The 15,507-nt window shown below is 41.8% G+C and overlaps 1 protein-coding gene across 1 annotated transcript; it reads left to right on the top strand.

The window, feature by feature from the left end:
- The first annotated feature begins 5,531 nt into the window (after nucleotides 1-5,531).
- LOC131222921 (receptor-like protein kinase HSL1) lies at nucleotides 5,532-8,684 on the top strand. Its single transcript, XM_058218162.1, has one exon. It carries the CDS (start codon nucleotides 5,546-5,548, stop codon nucleotides 8,633-8,635), a length of 3,090 nt encoding a protein of 1,029 aa, XP_058074145.1. The 5' UTR covers nucleotides 5,532-5,545; the 3' UTR covers nucleotides 8,636-8,684.
- Nucleotides 8,685-15,507: the final 6,823 nt, after the last annotated feature.

Here is a 15,507-nt window from a genome sequence, read left to right as displayed (position 1 = left end):
ACATTTTCTCTAATACATAATTATGTAAATATGTATATATAAGTATATAAAAATATTTTTCTATCTTTTAATTTACTTCTTTATCTATGTATTTAACAAGCATATCTCCTAAATTAGAATGATTTTTTCTTTTTACACACGCACACACACCCCACACACTCACACTAGTGGAATTTCACCACCTATGGATACTCAAACGCTTGACCGGGTGTTGAAACTCGTAAGAGTCTACCACTCGAGCAAGAGTAAGGATCCAAATTAGAATGATTTACTTAACGTACCACATATGATTTTGGGGTAGGAGAAGCTAATTTATCCAACCAACCTAGTTATTTTCTAAGATTTCCTCGGGTCGATGGTTGAAAATCTAAGCGGCAAAGTAGAAAAACAGTGCAAATAAGAAAACAATGGTAAATCAAATATGAGCAGGCAAAGTAGAAAACAATGACAAACTAAAATACGAGTGAGCAAACAAGAAAAACAACAGGTAAATCAAATATGAGTGGGGCAAACTAGAAAACAAGGGGCAAACTAAAATAGGCCTACACTCATGCTCTATATAGCCCACTATGCAGTATGTGTGAAACCACCTCCCTCTATCAGGTCAAAACACTTATTTTCACCATTAGCTATAGGGTCCCACTGACCCTAATTCACTAGCTTCTTTTTCTTTTTCTTTTTTCGTTATAATTCCTACGGCATTTTGTGGGTCCCATTATAAGGTACGTGTTATATCCAAACCGTCCATCTATTTGACGAGCTCGTATTAAGGCTTGAGACAAAAAATAAGACAGATCTAGCTATCACCTAGATCCATAGCTCAACTGGCAGACTGAGTGGAAATACCTCGTTTCAACGCTTGAGGTCTTGGTATCGATCCTAAGAGCGGGGCAAGCATGAAAAAGAGCGGGGCAAACATGAAAATGAGCAAGGTAAGCATGAAATATGAGTGGGGCAAGCTAGAAAAACAGCAGGGCAAACTGAAGTATGAGCGGGGCAAACTAGAAAAACAGTGGGGCAAACTAGAAAAGTAACGAGGAAAACATGAAAAACAGCGGGGCAAACTAGAAAAATAGCGAGGGAAACATGAAAAACAGCGGGAAAAATATGAAAAACAGTGGGGGAAACATGAAAAACAACGGGGGAAACATGAAAAACAGCGGAGCTCATGTTTCCAACTCCTAATAAAAATAAATCCTAGAAACTAGCACTATCAATAATAATAGTCCAACTCTATCGTCTCTTTTCAAAATAATAACATCATTTTCAATAAATTCTTTTCCTAAAACCTAGGACCACAACTACCTACTTTATTGCTAATTAAGTTCTCAAAAAATTAAATTCTAAGCCTTATTTTTATGACTTGCCTAAGGCCCCCAAAAATGTTGAGCTGCACTTGTTTAGACCTGCATCACTTTCGTGCTCATACTCTAAAATGAGCTGGTAAAATGGACAGCCACCTAGCATGGATAAAACACATCTATCATGATGGGCCCATAGAGTTTTTCATGTTTCCCCCGCTGTTTTTCATGTTTCCCTTCTTTTTCTAGTTTTTGCTATTTTTCATATTTTCCCGTTGTTTTTCTTATTTTCATGTTTTTCATATTTTTTCCGAGCTTCATGTTTCCCATTTTTTTCAGGGATGGAGTTTTTCTAGTTTACCTCATTGTTTTTCTAGTTTGGCCATTGTTTTTCATGTTTCTCTCATTGTTTTTCATTAGTCAAGCATTCTAGTTTGCCCATTGTTTTTCATGTTTCCTCCGTTGTTTTTTTTTTTCATTGTTTTTCTAGTTTAAGATTAGTTTATTTCTTTCATGTTTTCATGTTTCCTCCATTGTTTTTCATGTTTCCCTCATATTTTTCCCATTGTTTTTCATGTTTTCCCCGTTATTTCAGTTTGCCCCCCTGTTTTTCATGTTTTCCCGTTGTTTTCTAGTTTGTCCCGGGTTCTAGTTTTCCTCTATTTTCCTCCTCCTTAGCCTTTTCATGTTTCCCCCATTGTTTTTCATGTTTCCCAGCTACTTTCTAGTTTGCCCAAATATTTTCTAGTTTGCCCCACTCATACTTCAGTTTGCCACTATTTTTTTAGCTTGCCCCACTCATATTTCAATTTGCTCCACTAGCATTCTAGTTTGCCCATTGTTTTTCACGGAAATACCCCTCCTTTCACGAAACGGATTGGGTACTCCTCTTGCCACCCGCCAATGGCGGAGCTTGATGTATGATTTTCATCCATGCCGTCCATATATTTTTCCAGATCATTTTATGGTATGATACCAAAAATGAGGTATATCCAAATCTTAACTATACCACATTACAGGAAACAGTGTTGAATGAGCGTTAACCATTAGAAACTCAGGTGGGGCCAACTGTGATGTTTGTGAGAAACCCGATAAAACTTAAGTTGGGCTTGGGTTGAGGAAGGAAAAACAAATTTCATAATGATACAAAACTTCTGTAACCCCTAAAAGGGTTTCAATGGTAGACGTTCAATTCCCCACTGCATTGGGTTGGGCTTGGGTAGGATATATCGAGTCTGATCTCAAGCTTAGGCTATACAAACACCAACCCGATAAAACTTAGGTTGGGCTTGGGTTGAGGTCTCAGGTTATCCGACCTAACCCGAACTCGATCAATATATTAGTTACTTATAAATTATAATTGAGTGTGGATTGTTTGTGTAGAAGGTACACTAGTGATGTCGGGTCTCATTTGTCCACGTCATTTCCAAGGGATCACACCACGGGAAACAATGGGCATAATGATTTCCACCGTTGAAACCATAATGGGCCCAATAGTGATGTTTGTTTGTTATCAAACCTATTCATAAGATCATACAGACATGGATTAATAGAAAAAACAATTATAAGCTTGATCCAAAACTTCTATAGCCCCTAAGAAATGATCAACAATAGAAGTTCAATTAAAAATTTCATTTGGTGTGGTCCATTTAAACATTGAATAAGTTTAGATTTATCGGCTTAAGCAATGAAAATATCTGTTAAGTTCGCCCCGCTGATTGTCTAGTTTGCCCCGTTGAATTTCATATTTGCCCTGCTTAATTTCATGTTTGTCCTGCTGATTTCCTAGTTTGCCTCGCTGATTTTGTAGTTTATCCCGCTGATTTTCTAGTTTGCCCCACTGATTTTCTAGTTTGCCCTGTTGATTTTCTAGTTTACCTCGTTGATTTCATAGTTTGCCCCGCTGATTTTCTAGTTTACCCCGCTGATTTTCATGTTTGGCCCGCTGATTTTCTAGTTTGCCTCGCTGATTTCATAGTTTGCCCCACTGATTTTCTAGTTTGTCCCGTTGATTTTTATGTTTGCCTCGCTGATTTTCTAGTTTGTCCCGCTGATTTTCTAGTTTGCCCCGCTAATTTCTGATTTCATAGTTTGCCCATTGATTTTCTAGTTTGCCCAGTTGAATTTCATACTTGCTCCGCTCGATTTCATGTTTGCCCCTCGAATTTCTAGTTTGCCCCCTCAATTTCATGTACGGGTGAAAGTTGAGCGGGTTCAACTCGACCGACCTGTGGCCCGACATTGGGTTAGGCTCGGGCAAGATATATCAGGTCCGATCTCAAGCTTGGGCTATACAAACACCAACCCGATAAAACTTAGGTTGGGTTTGGGTTGAGGTCTCAGGTTGCCTGACCCAACCCGAACCCAATCAATATATTAGTTATAAATTATAATTGAGTGTGGATTGTATGTGTAGAAGATACACTAGTGATGTTGGGTCTCATTTGTCCATGTCATTTCCAAGGACTTAAGCTAATAAGATATATCGGATTTCTCTCTCCTAAATAGACATGTATACACTCGACCAACCTAATCAACCCGTCGAGCTCTCTTGGGTTGGGCTTGGGTTGAGAATTCTCAAGCCAAGATTGGGTTGGGTTAGGTCAAGGTTTAGGTATAGGAACCTTGGGTTGGGTTAGGGTTGAGCACCAACCCGAACCAACCGGCCCGACTTTCAGCCCTAATTTCATGTTTGCCCTGCTCAATTTCATGTTTTACCCGCTAAATTTCTAGTTTTCCCCACCCAATTTCATGTTTGCTTCGCTTAATTTCATGTTTGCCCCGCTGAATTTCCAGTTTGACCGCGAAGTGATTGAAATTGACCGCGAACTGAATGAAATGGATTTTCGACCATCGACCCGATGGAATCTTGGAAAATAATTAGGTTGGTTGGCTTAATTAGCTTCTCCTACCCCAAAATCATATGTGGTACATTAAGTAAATCATTCTAGTTTAGGAGATATGCTTGTTAAATAAATAGACAAAGAAATGAATTAAAAGACAGAAAAATATTTTTATACACTTATATATACATATTTACTTAATTATGTATTAGAGAAAAATGTAAGGGAGAAAAAGTTCTTCATGTTAAAAAAAAAAAAAAAAGGTTCAAATTGCCGCGGCACTTCCCTCGGTTCGGCGGCAGCTGCCGCCGAGTTGCCGCCAGACCGGCTGTAGAGCCGCGGCCATCTGTGATGTTTTTTTTTTTTTTTTTACAATGTTACTTTTGTAGGTCCCATCATGAGATCTGTGTTATATCCAAACCGTCCATCTATTTGGGGAGCTCATATTAAAGCTTGAGACGAAAAATAAGATAGATCTAACCATCAAGTGGACCACACTGTAAAAAGCAGTGGGGAATTGAACGTCTACCATTGAAACCCTTTTAGGGGTTACAGAATTTTGGATCATTATGGAATTTGTTTTTCCTCTTCATAAAGACCCTTGTGGCCTTATGAATAGATTGGATGGAAAATAAATGTCATGGTGGGCCCTACAAAATTTTTAACGGTGAAAATCAATTTTCCCGCTGCTCTCTGTGGCGTGGTCCAGTTGATCTTTGGATATGATTTCTTTTTTTTGGGATAATGCTACGAAATGATCTCGAAATATGGATGAACGTTGTGGATATAATAAATACATGGCTGTGGGCCATGTAACTTTGATCTGTTTTGAGCCGTTCATACAACTCTCGGTTGGCGGAGCGTCAGCGCTCGTCTTCGAAAGGAAGGTGGGGGTATTTTCGTCCTGAAATTCCCACTCCGTACGAGGAGGTCCAACTGCGTATTCTAAGTTTGTATTGCTTCCAAAAAACCACTGGATAAAAGGTGAGGTCCACAGTCGTAAATTTCTCCACCCTAATCTATATCTCTAACTGGTAGACTAAGTGAAAGATACTTAGCTTGAACACTGAGGTCTTGGTATAGACCCGTAGTAGGGGTGGCTAAACAGTAAAGTGTGAATTGACAGTGGGGTGTACTAACAAGTTAACTTTTAAAAATAAATTTATTTTTTTTTAAAAAAAGTTGCAATTTGCGAGTGCCTGCGTATCAAGTGTCATACCCTACTAGAGCATCAAATAGCATTGGCAGCATTTGCTTGCAATGGCTGTATTGTAAATATCCAAAGTAACAGTACTATTTTTATATCCCCCTTATATAAGAACACCGGGGAGAAGCTGCTGCTCAAGCCCGGTTGTCTGTTACGTTTTCTTTTCTGCGTACCGAGAAGACGAAGCAGAAGAAATGACGAAAACACCTGCAAACCCTCCCCAAATTCCCATCTCTTTCTTACTTCTCCTCTTCCTCTCAACACCTTTCCATGTAAAATCCCAATCCCCATTCCCATCAGAAGAACTCCAAATCCTGCTCAAAATCAAGCAGGAGTGGCAAAACCCTCCTTCCCTCTCCTCCTGGAACTCCACCACCTCCCACTGTTCCTGGTGGGGAATCACATGCTCCAATAGCTCCGTCACCGGAATCGTACTTCCTGATCAGAACATCGTCGGAGAAACCCCCTCCGTCGTCTGTGACCTCAAAAGCCTTACCGATCTCAATCTCTTCAACAACTCTATCGCTGGATCCTTTCCTACTTCTCTCTTTAACTGCACCAAGCTTCGGAACCTAAATCTCTCCCAGAACTACTTCGTTGGAGTCATTCCGCCCGACATCGACCGGATCTCCACCCTCCAGCAACTTGATCTCTCCGGCAACAACTTCACTGGCGACATCCCACCTGGGATCGGGCGAATTCCGGATCTGCGTATCCTCAGCCTCCACCAGAACCTCTTCAACGGCTCGATTGCGCGGGAAATAGGCAATCTCTCGAATCTCGAGCAGCTCAGGCTAGCTTACACGTATTTTTACCCTGCGCCGATCCCGCTGGAATTTGGTAAGCTGCGGAAGCTGAAGTACCTCTGGATGGCGAGATCGAATCTGATGGGAGAGATTCCGGAATCTTTCGACAATCTGACGGATCTCGAATGGTTGGATCTTTCTGAGAATAATCTGGCCGGGAAAATTCCCAGCGGTTTATTGCGGTTGAAGAAACTGAAGTATCTGTTTCTTTTCAAGAACCAGTTGTCGGGAGAGATCCCTCGACCGATCGAAGCTTTGGATTTGAGAGAAATCGATCTCTCCATAAATCGTCTAAACGGAACAATACCGGAAGATTTTGGAAAATTAGAGAATCTGACGCATCTGCAAATGTACGCCAATCGACTATACGGCCAGATTCCGGTGAGTATTGGCCGGATTCCTGAGCTGCTCGACATCCGGCTGTTCAACAACAGCTTATCAGGGTTGTTGCCTCCGGAATTAGGGTTGTATTCCAAGCTGGAGAATCTCGAAGTGTCAGATAATAGACTGTCGGGCGAGTTGCCAGAGAATCTCTGCCGTGCCGGAGCAATGTACGGACTAGTCGTTTTCTCCAACAATCTGACTGGAAACTTGCCAGCGTCGCTTGGGGATTGCGGGAGCTTGGAGTTCGTGCGGCTCTCTGGGAATCGATTCTCCGGCGAGGTTCCGGTGGGTCTCTGGTCGGCGGAGAATCTGATGACACTGATGATCGCTGATAATTCATTTTCCGGCGATCTTCCGGAGAAACTGGCGTTGAATTTGGGGCGACTCGAGATCAGCAACAACAACTTCTCGGGAGAGATTCCGTCGAGGATATCCGAATCGAAGGATCTGACGGTATTCACAGCCAGCAACAACCGCTTCTCCGGCAAGATTCCGGCTGGTTTGACAGAGCTTTCTGAGCTCCAAACCCTATATCTCGATGGAAACACCATCTCCGGCGAGATTCCGTCGGATATCATCTCGTGGAAGTCGCTGAACATTCTCGATCTCAGCAGAAATCAGCTCACCGGGAAAATCCCGCCGGCTTTAGGGAGGTTGCCCATAAACTCCCTCGACTTGTCGGAAAACCGACTTTCAGGCGAAATCCCGCCGGAGTTAGCTTCCATGAAGCTCAGCGACCTGAACCTCACGGCAAACCAACTCACTGGGTCGATCCCAGACGAGTTAGACAACCCGGCGTACAGTAGCAGCTTTCTGGACAACCCCAGCCTGTGTGCAGATAACCCCTCCCTCCACCTCCGATCATGCGCTAACGAGCCAGGACGAGATTCCAACAAATTATCGTCCCGATTTCTCGCCGTAATCGTAGCCCTCGCCGCGTTAATCACCGTCGTGGCCGCCGTGTTCGCGTGGTTCGTGATAAGAGATTTCAGGAGAAAGAGCAACCTCCAAGATCGCGCCACGTGGAAGCTAATCTCATTCCAGCGGCTGTCTTTCTCTGAGTCTACAATATTACGTGGTTTGACTGAAATAAATCTGATAGGAAGCGGAGGGTCGGGGAAAGTTTACCGAATTGCCCTCAGCAACCGAGCGGGAGACGTGGTTGCCGTTAAAAAGATATGGAACACGAGAAGGTTAGACGACAGGCTCGAGAAGGAATTCCAAGCGGAGGTTGAGATTTTGGGGAGAATTCGCCATTCTAATATCGTGAAGCTGCTCTGCTGCATCTCGAGCGACGATTCCAAGCTCCTGGTTTATGAGTACATGGAAAATGGGAGCTTGGACCGTTGGCTCCATGGAAAGAGGATTGGAGCGTTGGATATCTCAGGCTCCAACCGTATCGATCGGTTGGATTGGCCGATGAGGTTCCAGATTGCTATTGGAGCTGCTCAGGGGCTCTGCTATATGCATCATTCCTCTTCTCCACCGATCATTCATCGCGACGTGAAGTCGAGCAACATCTTGTTGGATTCTGAGTTCAAGGTGAGGATCGCTGATTTCGGGCTGGCGAGGATGCTGGCAAAGCCCGGAGAGCTGGAATCTGTGTCCGTTGTCGCTGGCTCTTTTGGGTATATCGCTCCGGAGTTTGCCTACACAAGTAGAGTGAATGAGAAGTGTGATGTCTACAGCTTTGGTGTGGTACTGCTTGAGCTGGTGACCGGACGGCAAGCGAACTATGACAGCAGTGACGGCCATGGCTGCCTTGCTGAGTGGGCGTGGCGGCACTTCCAAGATGGCCATGCCATGATTGACGCCCTTGATGAGAAGATCTGGGAGGCTCGTTTCATGGATGAGATGAGTGTGGTACTCAAGCTGGGTCTCATTTGCACTAGCACGTTGCCTTCTAGTAGGCCTTCCATGAAAGACGTGCTGGAAATCCTACTCCAGTGTGGCCCACTTCAAAGCCCGCAATTGCGGGTTGCTAAGAAGCCCGAGAGTGAGAAAGACGTGTCTCCCCTCCTCACCCTTGATCCTCTCAAGGAGGGTAGTGAGAGGTCTGAAGACGACGATGAAACTATGGCGAGCAATGTATGATGGGTGGACCACTAGATGCATATGGGCCCAATCAAATTGCAACAAACAAGAGTTTCTGTTGCAAGAGTTTTCTGTTTGTAGCAAGGAGATGATCACATCTAGTGGTGTGTAAACTAGACCCCGGTCTAAGAGCGCCTTGCATTGACGGACGTCGATCGCCTACTGACGTTGCCAGTAGCGAGTGGCTGCTGACAGTGCTATATGGGCCCACCATGATATGTTTTTTATCCACTCTCTCCATTTTTTTTCCAAAATCATTTTAGTTTATGAACTAAAAAATGAGGCAGATACAAATCTCAAGTGGACCACACCACAAGAAAACAATGGTGATGGAACGCCAATCATTATAAACTTTCTAGGGCCACTATAATGTTTATTTGCCATCCAACCTCTTGATTAGGTCACTCAGACCTGGATGAAGGGAAAGCAGAATGTCAGCTTCATCCAAAACTTTTGTGCTCCCAAGAAGTTTTTATCGGTGGCCGTTTAATCACAGCTGTGTGGTCCACATGAGATTTAGATATACCTCAGTTTTTTTTTTTTTTTTAATCATATCTGAAAATAGATGGACAGAATGGATAAAATACATACATCACATCACTTCAGTAGCCCTCTGGCTAGGCAATCCGCGACTTCCATGTAGCTGCTGATTTTGTACATATGGTTTGAGCCACACGAGGCACACGTGCCAACCTGGCAACTTTTTGGCACATCTTAGCCCTCCGTATATATAAGGTGAGATGAATGTACTCAACCGGCGTTGAAGTTGATTTTATGCATGCATGCATCAGAAAAATAAATTCTCCTTATCCTTTCTTATCAGTAGCTCGTGTCTGTCCTGTTAAATCCTGGATTTAGAGAGTCTGATGATCAGAACAGTTCACTCGAAAAAGCACCCAGCTTACAAACATTTTGGACCATCCAACAATACTGCATGTTGTTGGTTGAAAATAATAAAGATACGGTAGAAAATGAAAATTCAGAGATACATTAAAATAGAAACGAAAACTAGGAGAGTTGAAGCACTTGAAGATTTATTTGCTGATTTGCCTGTACAAGGAAGAATTAAGGATAGTATAGAAAGAAGGTAGAGAAATGTTTGTCGCTGCAAGTTTTAAATGAAAATGAAAATCTTTCTTTAACAAGTAATAAAAGAGACCGCTCAAGCTCAGGGTGCGTGGAAGACACTAAAATGTCAGCACGGGCATGATTGAATCATATAAAAGAGAGAATAAAAACATATTCAAAACAAAGGCACCTTAGCCCAACCGGGCCCACATACATGCAAGGATGCTCCCTACAGCCTTTTCTTAGTTTCTAATACAAATTACTAAGGGAAGTTATTTGATATAAAGGCTTTCATATCCATTTTCCTGTTCCATCCGAGGAAAACTACCAGAAAGGGGAAAAAAAAAAAATCTTTTCATTTTTTAAATCCATTTTTTTCTCAACGCATGTGGGACCCATGTGCTGACATATGTTGATTGGCCCTGAGTCGTGACAAAGGCACGATGAACTCATTCTTTATGGTGCAGCCTCAGATTGTTGTTCTAAAACTTGGTTCACATTTATAATATCCAAAACATCAATTACTAACCTATACTAAATATATATTTAATAAATAGTGAGTCCAGTTGAGTTAAGTTTTTGAGTTTTCCAACTATGCTTAGAATTAGGGATGGTAATGGGCTGGGCAGCTGGCCTAGCTTTAAACATGGCTAGGCCAATGATGAATGGTTATGCCTAGCCTACTTCAATCATCAAGTGGCAATCAATTCTATACAAAAAATGGACCGCTTTAAAATACTAATAGGTGGTTTTCCAACACGTGTTTGCAAGTTTAAAGATACTCCTTTTACCTGGGCTCTGTTTTAAGGTTCATTTGACACTATGCCATTACATCCAGGTTTATTTGCATTCACACAATAATAATAAAATATTTAAAAAATCAAGCCTATGATATCATTATATAAATTATGTGATAAAAAAAAGTAACAATTATCCAACAAGAAATATATGATTTAGTTTCAAATATAAATTAGTGGGCCCATTTTTATAGACAATCAAAAGCTTGGAATTGACTTATTTTTAAGTCAAGGTTGTCTTGCAGTAGGCTTAGTGTAATGATAATCTTATGGTGCACATATATGTCATGTTTGGAATATTTGAGAGTATTTAATTAATCACATCCATTATCTTGTAAATACATTACAAAACAAGTTCAGCAATCTAAGAGTAATTTAAGCTCATATCCTGCCATAAGAAGTCCAATAGGAGCAATACTGGAAATAGTGATCCATAAAAAAACACATACTGAGATCGGTGTGAAGAAAGAACCTCAAGAATGGAATCAACACTTCACAAAATGAACAGACTCACCAACTGACTGGCCGATCGCTTCACTTGTCCCATACCGGAAGTTTTGACCTGAAAGAGATGAGGGAAGAAAGTAGGAAAGGATCAGAGGGTGGTTAAACCAAAAAGGATTAGGAATGAAAGGTTTGATAGGCCAGGTTATCACGTCGGGATAAGTCATGCGAGAGATCAAACACTCATTCCCATTTATTTATAGAAAGATCTTCGTTGAATACCGGACTTTGCCTCTTTTTTTTTTTGTTTGAGGATTTCCTAATTTTCAAGGCAGCTTCACATAAGCACCCCACCCCACACGACCATAAGGGAGGGGGGCTTTCAAATTCAACAAAGGCAGATTGAAACATGTACAACACTTCCTACATTTTGATCTTGGTTGATCGAGAAGAAGAAGTGAGAAAAGGTTTGAAATCCAATCTCATTTTGTCTTTTTTGCATCAAAACCAGCAAGTCAGAAATCAAATTGAAACCCGGTGCATTTTTTTCCGACACAAACACAAATTTTGAAGTCTAGGATTTTAAAAATCCATGTTAGTACATAAACTTTAAAAAAATTATCATTCCAAATTTAGGAATGCAATTCCACGATTCCTAAATGATCCGTACAAGTTATGGGCCTTGTCGTTAGAGGATATCCTCAAAAGAATTATTAAATTATGTACTTCAAAACACTTGATAATTTAACTCTCTTTCTTCCTACGGTACTAAAGCAAGGAGCAGGCTTTCAAATTCAACAAAGGCAGATTGAAACATAGACAACACTTCCTACATTTCGATGCGCTGGTTGATCGAGAAGAAGCGAGAAAAGGTTTGAAATCCAATCTCATTTTGTCTTTTTTGCATCAAAACCAGCAAGTCTGAAATCAAATTGAAACCCGGTGCATCTTTTTCTGACACAAACACAAATTTTGAAGTCTAGGATTTTAAAAATCCATGTTAGTACATAAACTTTAAAAAATTTAACATTCCAAATTTAGGAATGGAATTCCACGATTCCTAAATGATCCATACAAGTTATGGGCCTTGTCGTTAGAGGATATCCTCAAAAGAATTATTAAACTATGTACTTCACTCTAGAACCGGACCGTTTGGTCGGTTCCGGTCCGGTTCCACGGTTCTACCAGTTAAATGTGCACCCCTATTGTTAGCACACAAACCACTGTTAGTACACACTCCACTTTTAGCCACCCCCACTAGGGAATCCATACCAAGACCTCGGTGTTGAAACGAGGTATCTTCACTAAGTCTACCATTTTTATTTTTATTTTTATTTTGTCAGCTTGATAGAACACACCACCGTCAGTTCACACATCACTGTTAGCCCCCACTAGGGAATTGATACTAAGACCTCAATCTTCACCAAGTCTACCACTTGACCTATGGATCGCTACAATCAACATTGTCCCCACCCTAGTCTAGCCTGATGGCACTCCTTTATTAAATCACACTTGCAATGGTTTACACGGGTAAAAGAAGTAAAATAAATTGTAATTATTACATTTTCACATTATAAAAATATCATTTCTATAGTACTTTTTGGATGAAACAAAATGACTGCTGTCAGTAAAAAATGATATCGTCACCACCAATATAGCAAAATCATCATTGAAATATAAATGACGTCACTAATCATTTTAAGAGTAAATAATCATTACTCATTTATAATCATTTATTGTTATAATTTGAAAACCAAACAAGCCCTAAGTTTTATTATTATTATTATTGAGTCCAGATCCTCTGTTATTTGGCCAACAGAGATTTCCTGATACCCTATTCCTTATTGGTCCACGTCACCACTCACTAAAAAAATAAAAAAATGCTTCAGACGCCAAACCATTAGGGTAACAGGAAATCCCTGATGACCAGCTAACAGAGGATCCTGACTCTTATTATTATTATTATTATGAGTGGCAGCCAAGACGGTTTTGATCATCTGACCATCTACGTCTCGGCGATAATGTCTATGTCGTCGTGCATGTAACACAAATTGAATCGAGGTGTACCCTTGACCTGGTTCCTTATGATTGCGGTGCAGAAGATGTCAGAGAGGGCCAATTTTTTTTGTTTTATTTATTTGTTAGTTTTTTTAACACACGCACACCACACACCCACACCTGTCATAGGAAGATTTCACCACTATGGATTTCAAACCCAAGACCAAGACCACGTGTTGAAACTCCTCAGAGTCTACCACTCCGGCTAGGACCGGAATCCGATAGGGCCAAATTACTTACACTGGTCAAGTATGTAACCGACCCTTGTCTGACAGGCGTACTACCAGCCAATAATATGCTGTCCTTGCTCATGCGGCCTGCAGTTGGGTAGCGGATTGCCTCGAGCAGCCGCCCCAGGGATATCACTGTGGCACGACATGTTCCAAGCTCTGTAGGGCCCACAGTGATGTATTTTTGTTAATTCACTTTGTTCATCCGTTTTACTTAGATTGGATGAGCATTCACATCCAAAGCTCAAGTGGAAAACACCAAACAATGAGGATTGAACGCCCGCTGCCAAAAACTTCTTTGGGCCCATCGTGATATTTCATTTGCTATCCAATCTGTTCGTAAGGTCATACAGATCTGGATGAAGGGAAAACACAAATACAAGATTGATGCAAAAACTTCCGTGGCCCATTAGAAGTTTTCAATGATAGGCATTCAATCCTAACAATTTCCTGTGGTCTGCTTTGCTTGAGCTTTAGATCGGCATCATTTATTGGTTCATGCCGTACAATGAGGTGGTAAAACAGATGGACAGCGTCGATAAAACACATACATCATGGTGGGCCTCACAGAGATTGGAAAATGTCCTGTCTCAGGGGTGCCGGCAATCCGCCTCCCCGCAGTCCATTCAAAACCAGAGAGGAGTGACTGTCCATCCGCTTGCCCCTGCTATACATTTCGTATATCCGAAGATCAGTGCTTGTCGCAAAGGCGGTGGAGAAGGTCGATCGGGTCTAGGTCCGTCGCGAGCAGCCTTAACCGGTTTAAAAGTTAAACTCTAGTTCACTCTGCCACATGTGCAGCCATGCTACGAACCATAGTCCTTATTCTATCGGGTTTACAAAACCGGAGCTCAGGAAGCCGATTCCCTGTGACGCCGGGTACAGAGATATACCTGTGCCCGCTGTGTGGGGGTTCACAGGGATGTCAGTGATAAATCCACTCCGTCCGTCTGTTTTAAAAAATCACAATAGTATATAATTGAAAAAATCAGGCGGATTCAATACTCAGCTTGGCCACACTAAATGAAAGAGTAGGAACGGAAACTTCCACTGTTAAAACCTTACTGGAGCTGATCAGGACGTTTATATGGAATCCAAACAGTTCATAGGGTTACTTCCACTCAGATAAACTGTAGGCGCAAATATCATCCAGTGCAAAACTTCTGTCACTCCCAGGCGTTAAATCCCCACTTTTTCATGTTGTATGGCTCACATGAGGGTTGGATCTAGCTGATTTTTAGGTTCCTAACTTATCGTGGTCTTGAAAAAAGATGGACCGAGTGGATTTTTCACCGAAATCTCTGTGGCCCCACACAGCCCCGAGCACAGGAATCTCTCTGTGCTCGGGGTCACAGGCAATCCGCTTCCTTCCTGTGATTCTAGCAATGCCGGTTGGTGCATCCATGACTGTAGGGCCCACTGTTACGTATGTGTTTTTTTTTTTTTACATATCAACGACTGTCCATCCGTTTTGCCAGCTCATTTTAAGGTACGAGCCCAAAAAATGAAGTAGATGTAAAACTAAGGTGGCCACACCCCAAGGAGCGGCGGAGATTGAACACCCACCTTTAACAACTTATTATGGCCCACCGTCATGCTTATTTGCCATCCACCCTGTTGATAAGGTCTCATAGACCTGGATGAAGGGAAAACACAAATATCGCCTTGTTGTGGCCCCTAATAAGTTTTTAATGGTGAGCGTTCAATCACCAATGTTTCTTGTGGTGTGGTCCACCTGATATTTGGACCTGATTCATTTTTTGTCCCATGCACTAAAATGAGCTGGCAAAACCGATGTACGGAGTGGATATAAGAAATACATCACGGCGAGCCCCACAGTCATGGATCCACTGAATCCGCACGTACAAATGGAGAGCAGCACTGATTAGTAGTCAATCACTCATCTGCTCCTTGAATATGGATGGCCGACCATTACATGGCTACGTGTCACGCTTGTACATGGGAAAATCGTGCAGCTAGTTGGGTCTTGGGTGTGGGTCCAATAGGGTGGGTGTAAAAAAAAAAAAAAGGGGGCAGAGATGCAATCATCAGGTTCACTGCACCGTTAAAAAATAAATAAATGAAAAACCACCCAAAAAATCTCCATATGTGCGAGCCCTCTTCATGGTGAGATCATCCTGATCTCTGGGGCTTCCCATTTTCATTGTGGGCAGATCCTGACAGACTTTGTATGCCATAAACACACACGGTGGGTCCATCTGCTCTGAATTATACAACAAAAACAATAGATTGTATTGCAATACATGAACGTTAT

Source organism: Magnolia sinica, chromosome 13 (assembly GCF_029962835.1).
Source record: "Magnolia sinica isolate HGM2019 chromosome 13, MsV1, whole genome shotgun sequence".
NCBI lineage: Eukaryota > Viridiplantae > Streptophyta > Magnoliopsida > Magnoliales > Magnoliaceae > Magnolia > Magnolia sinica.
This window is presented reverse-complemented; position numbering and strand designations above follow the sequence as displayed.

What these genes read in the sequence shown, in the direction of transcription:
- LOC131222921 (XM_058218162.1), top strand. Translation starts at nt 5,546, where the DNA reads ATGACGAAAACACCTGCAAACCCTCCCCAAATTCCCATCTCTTTCTTA.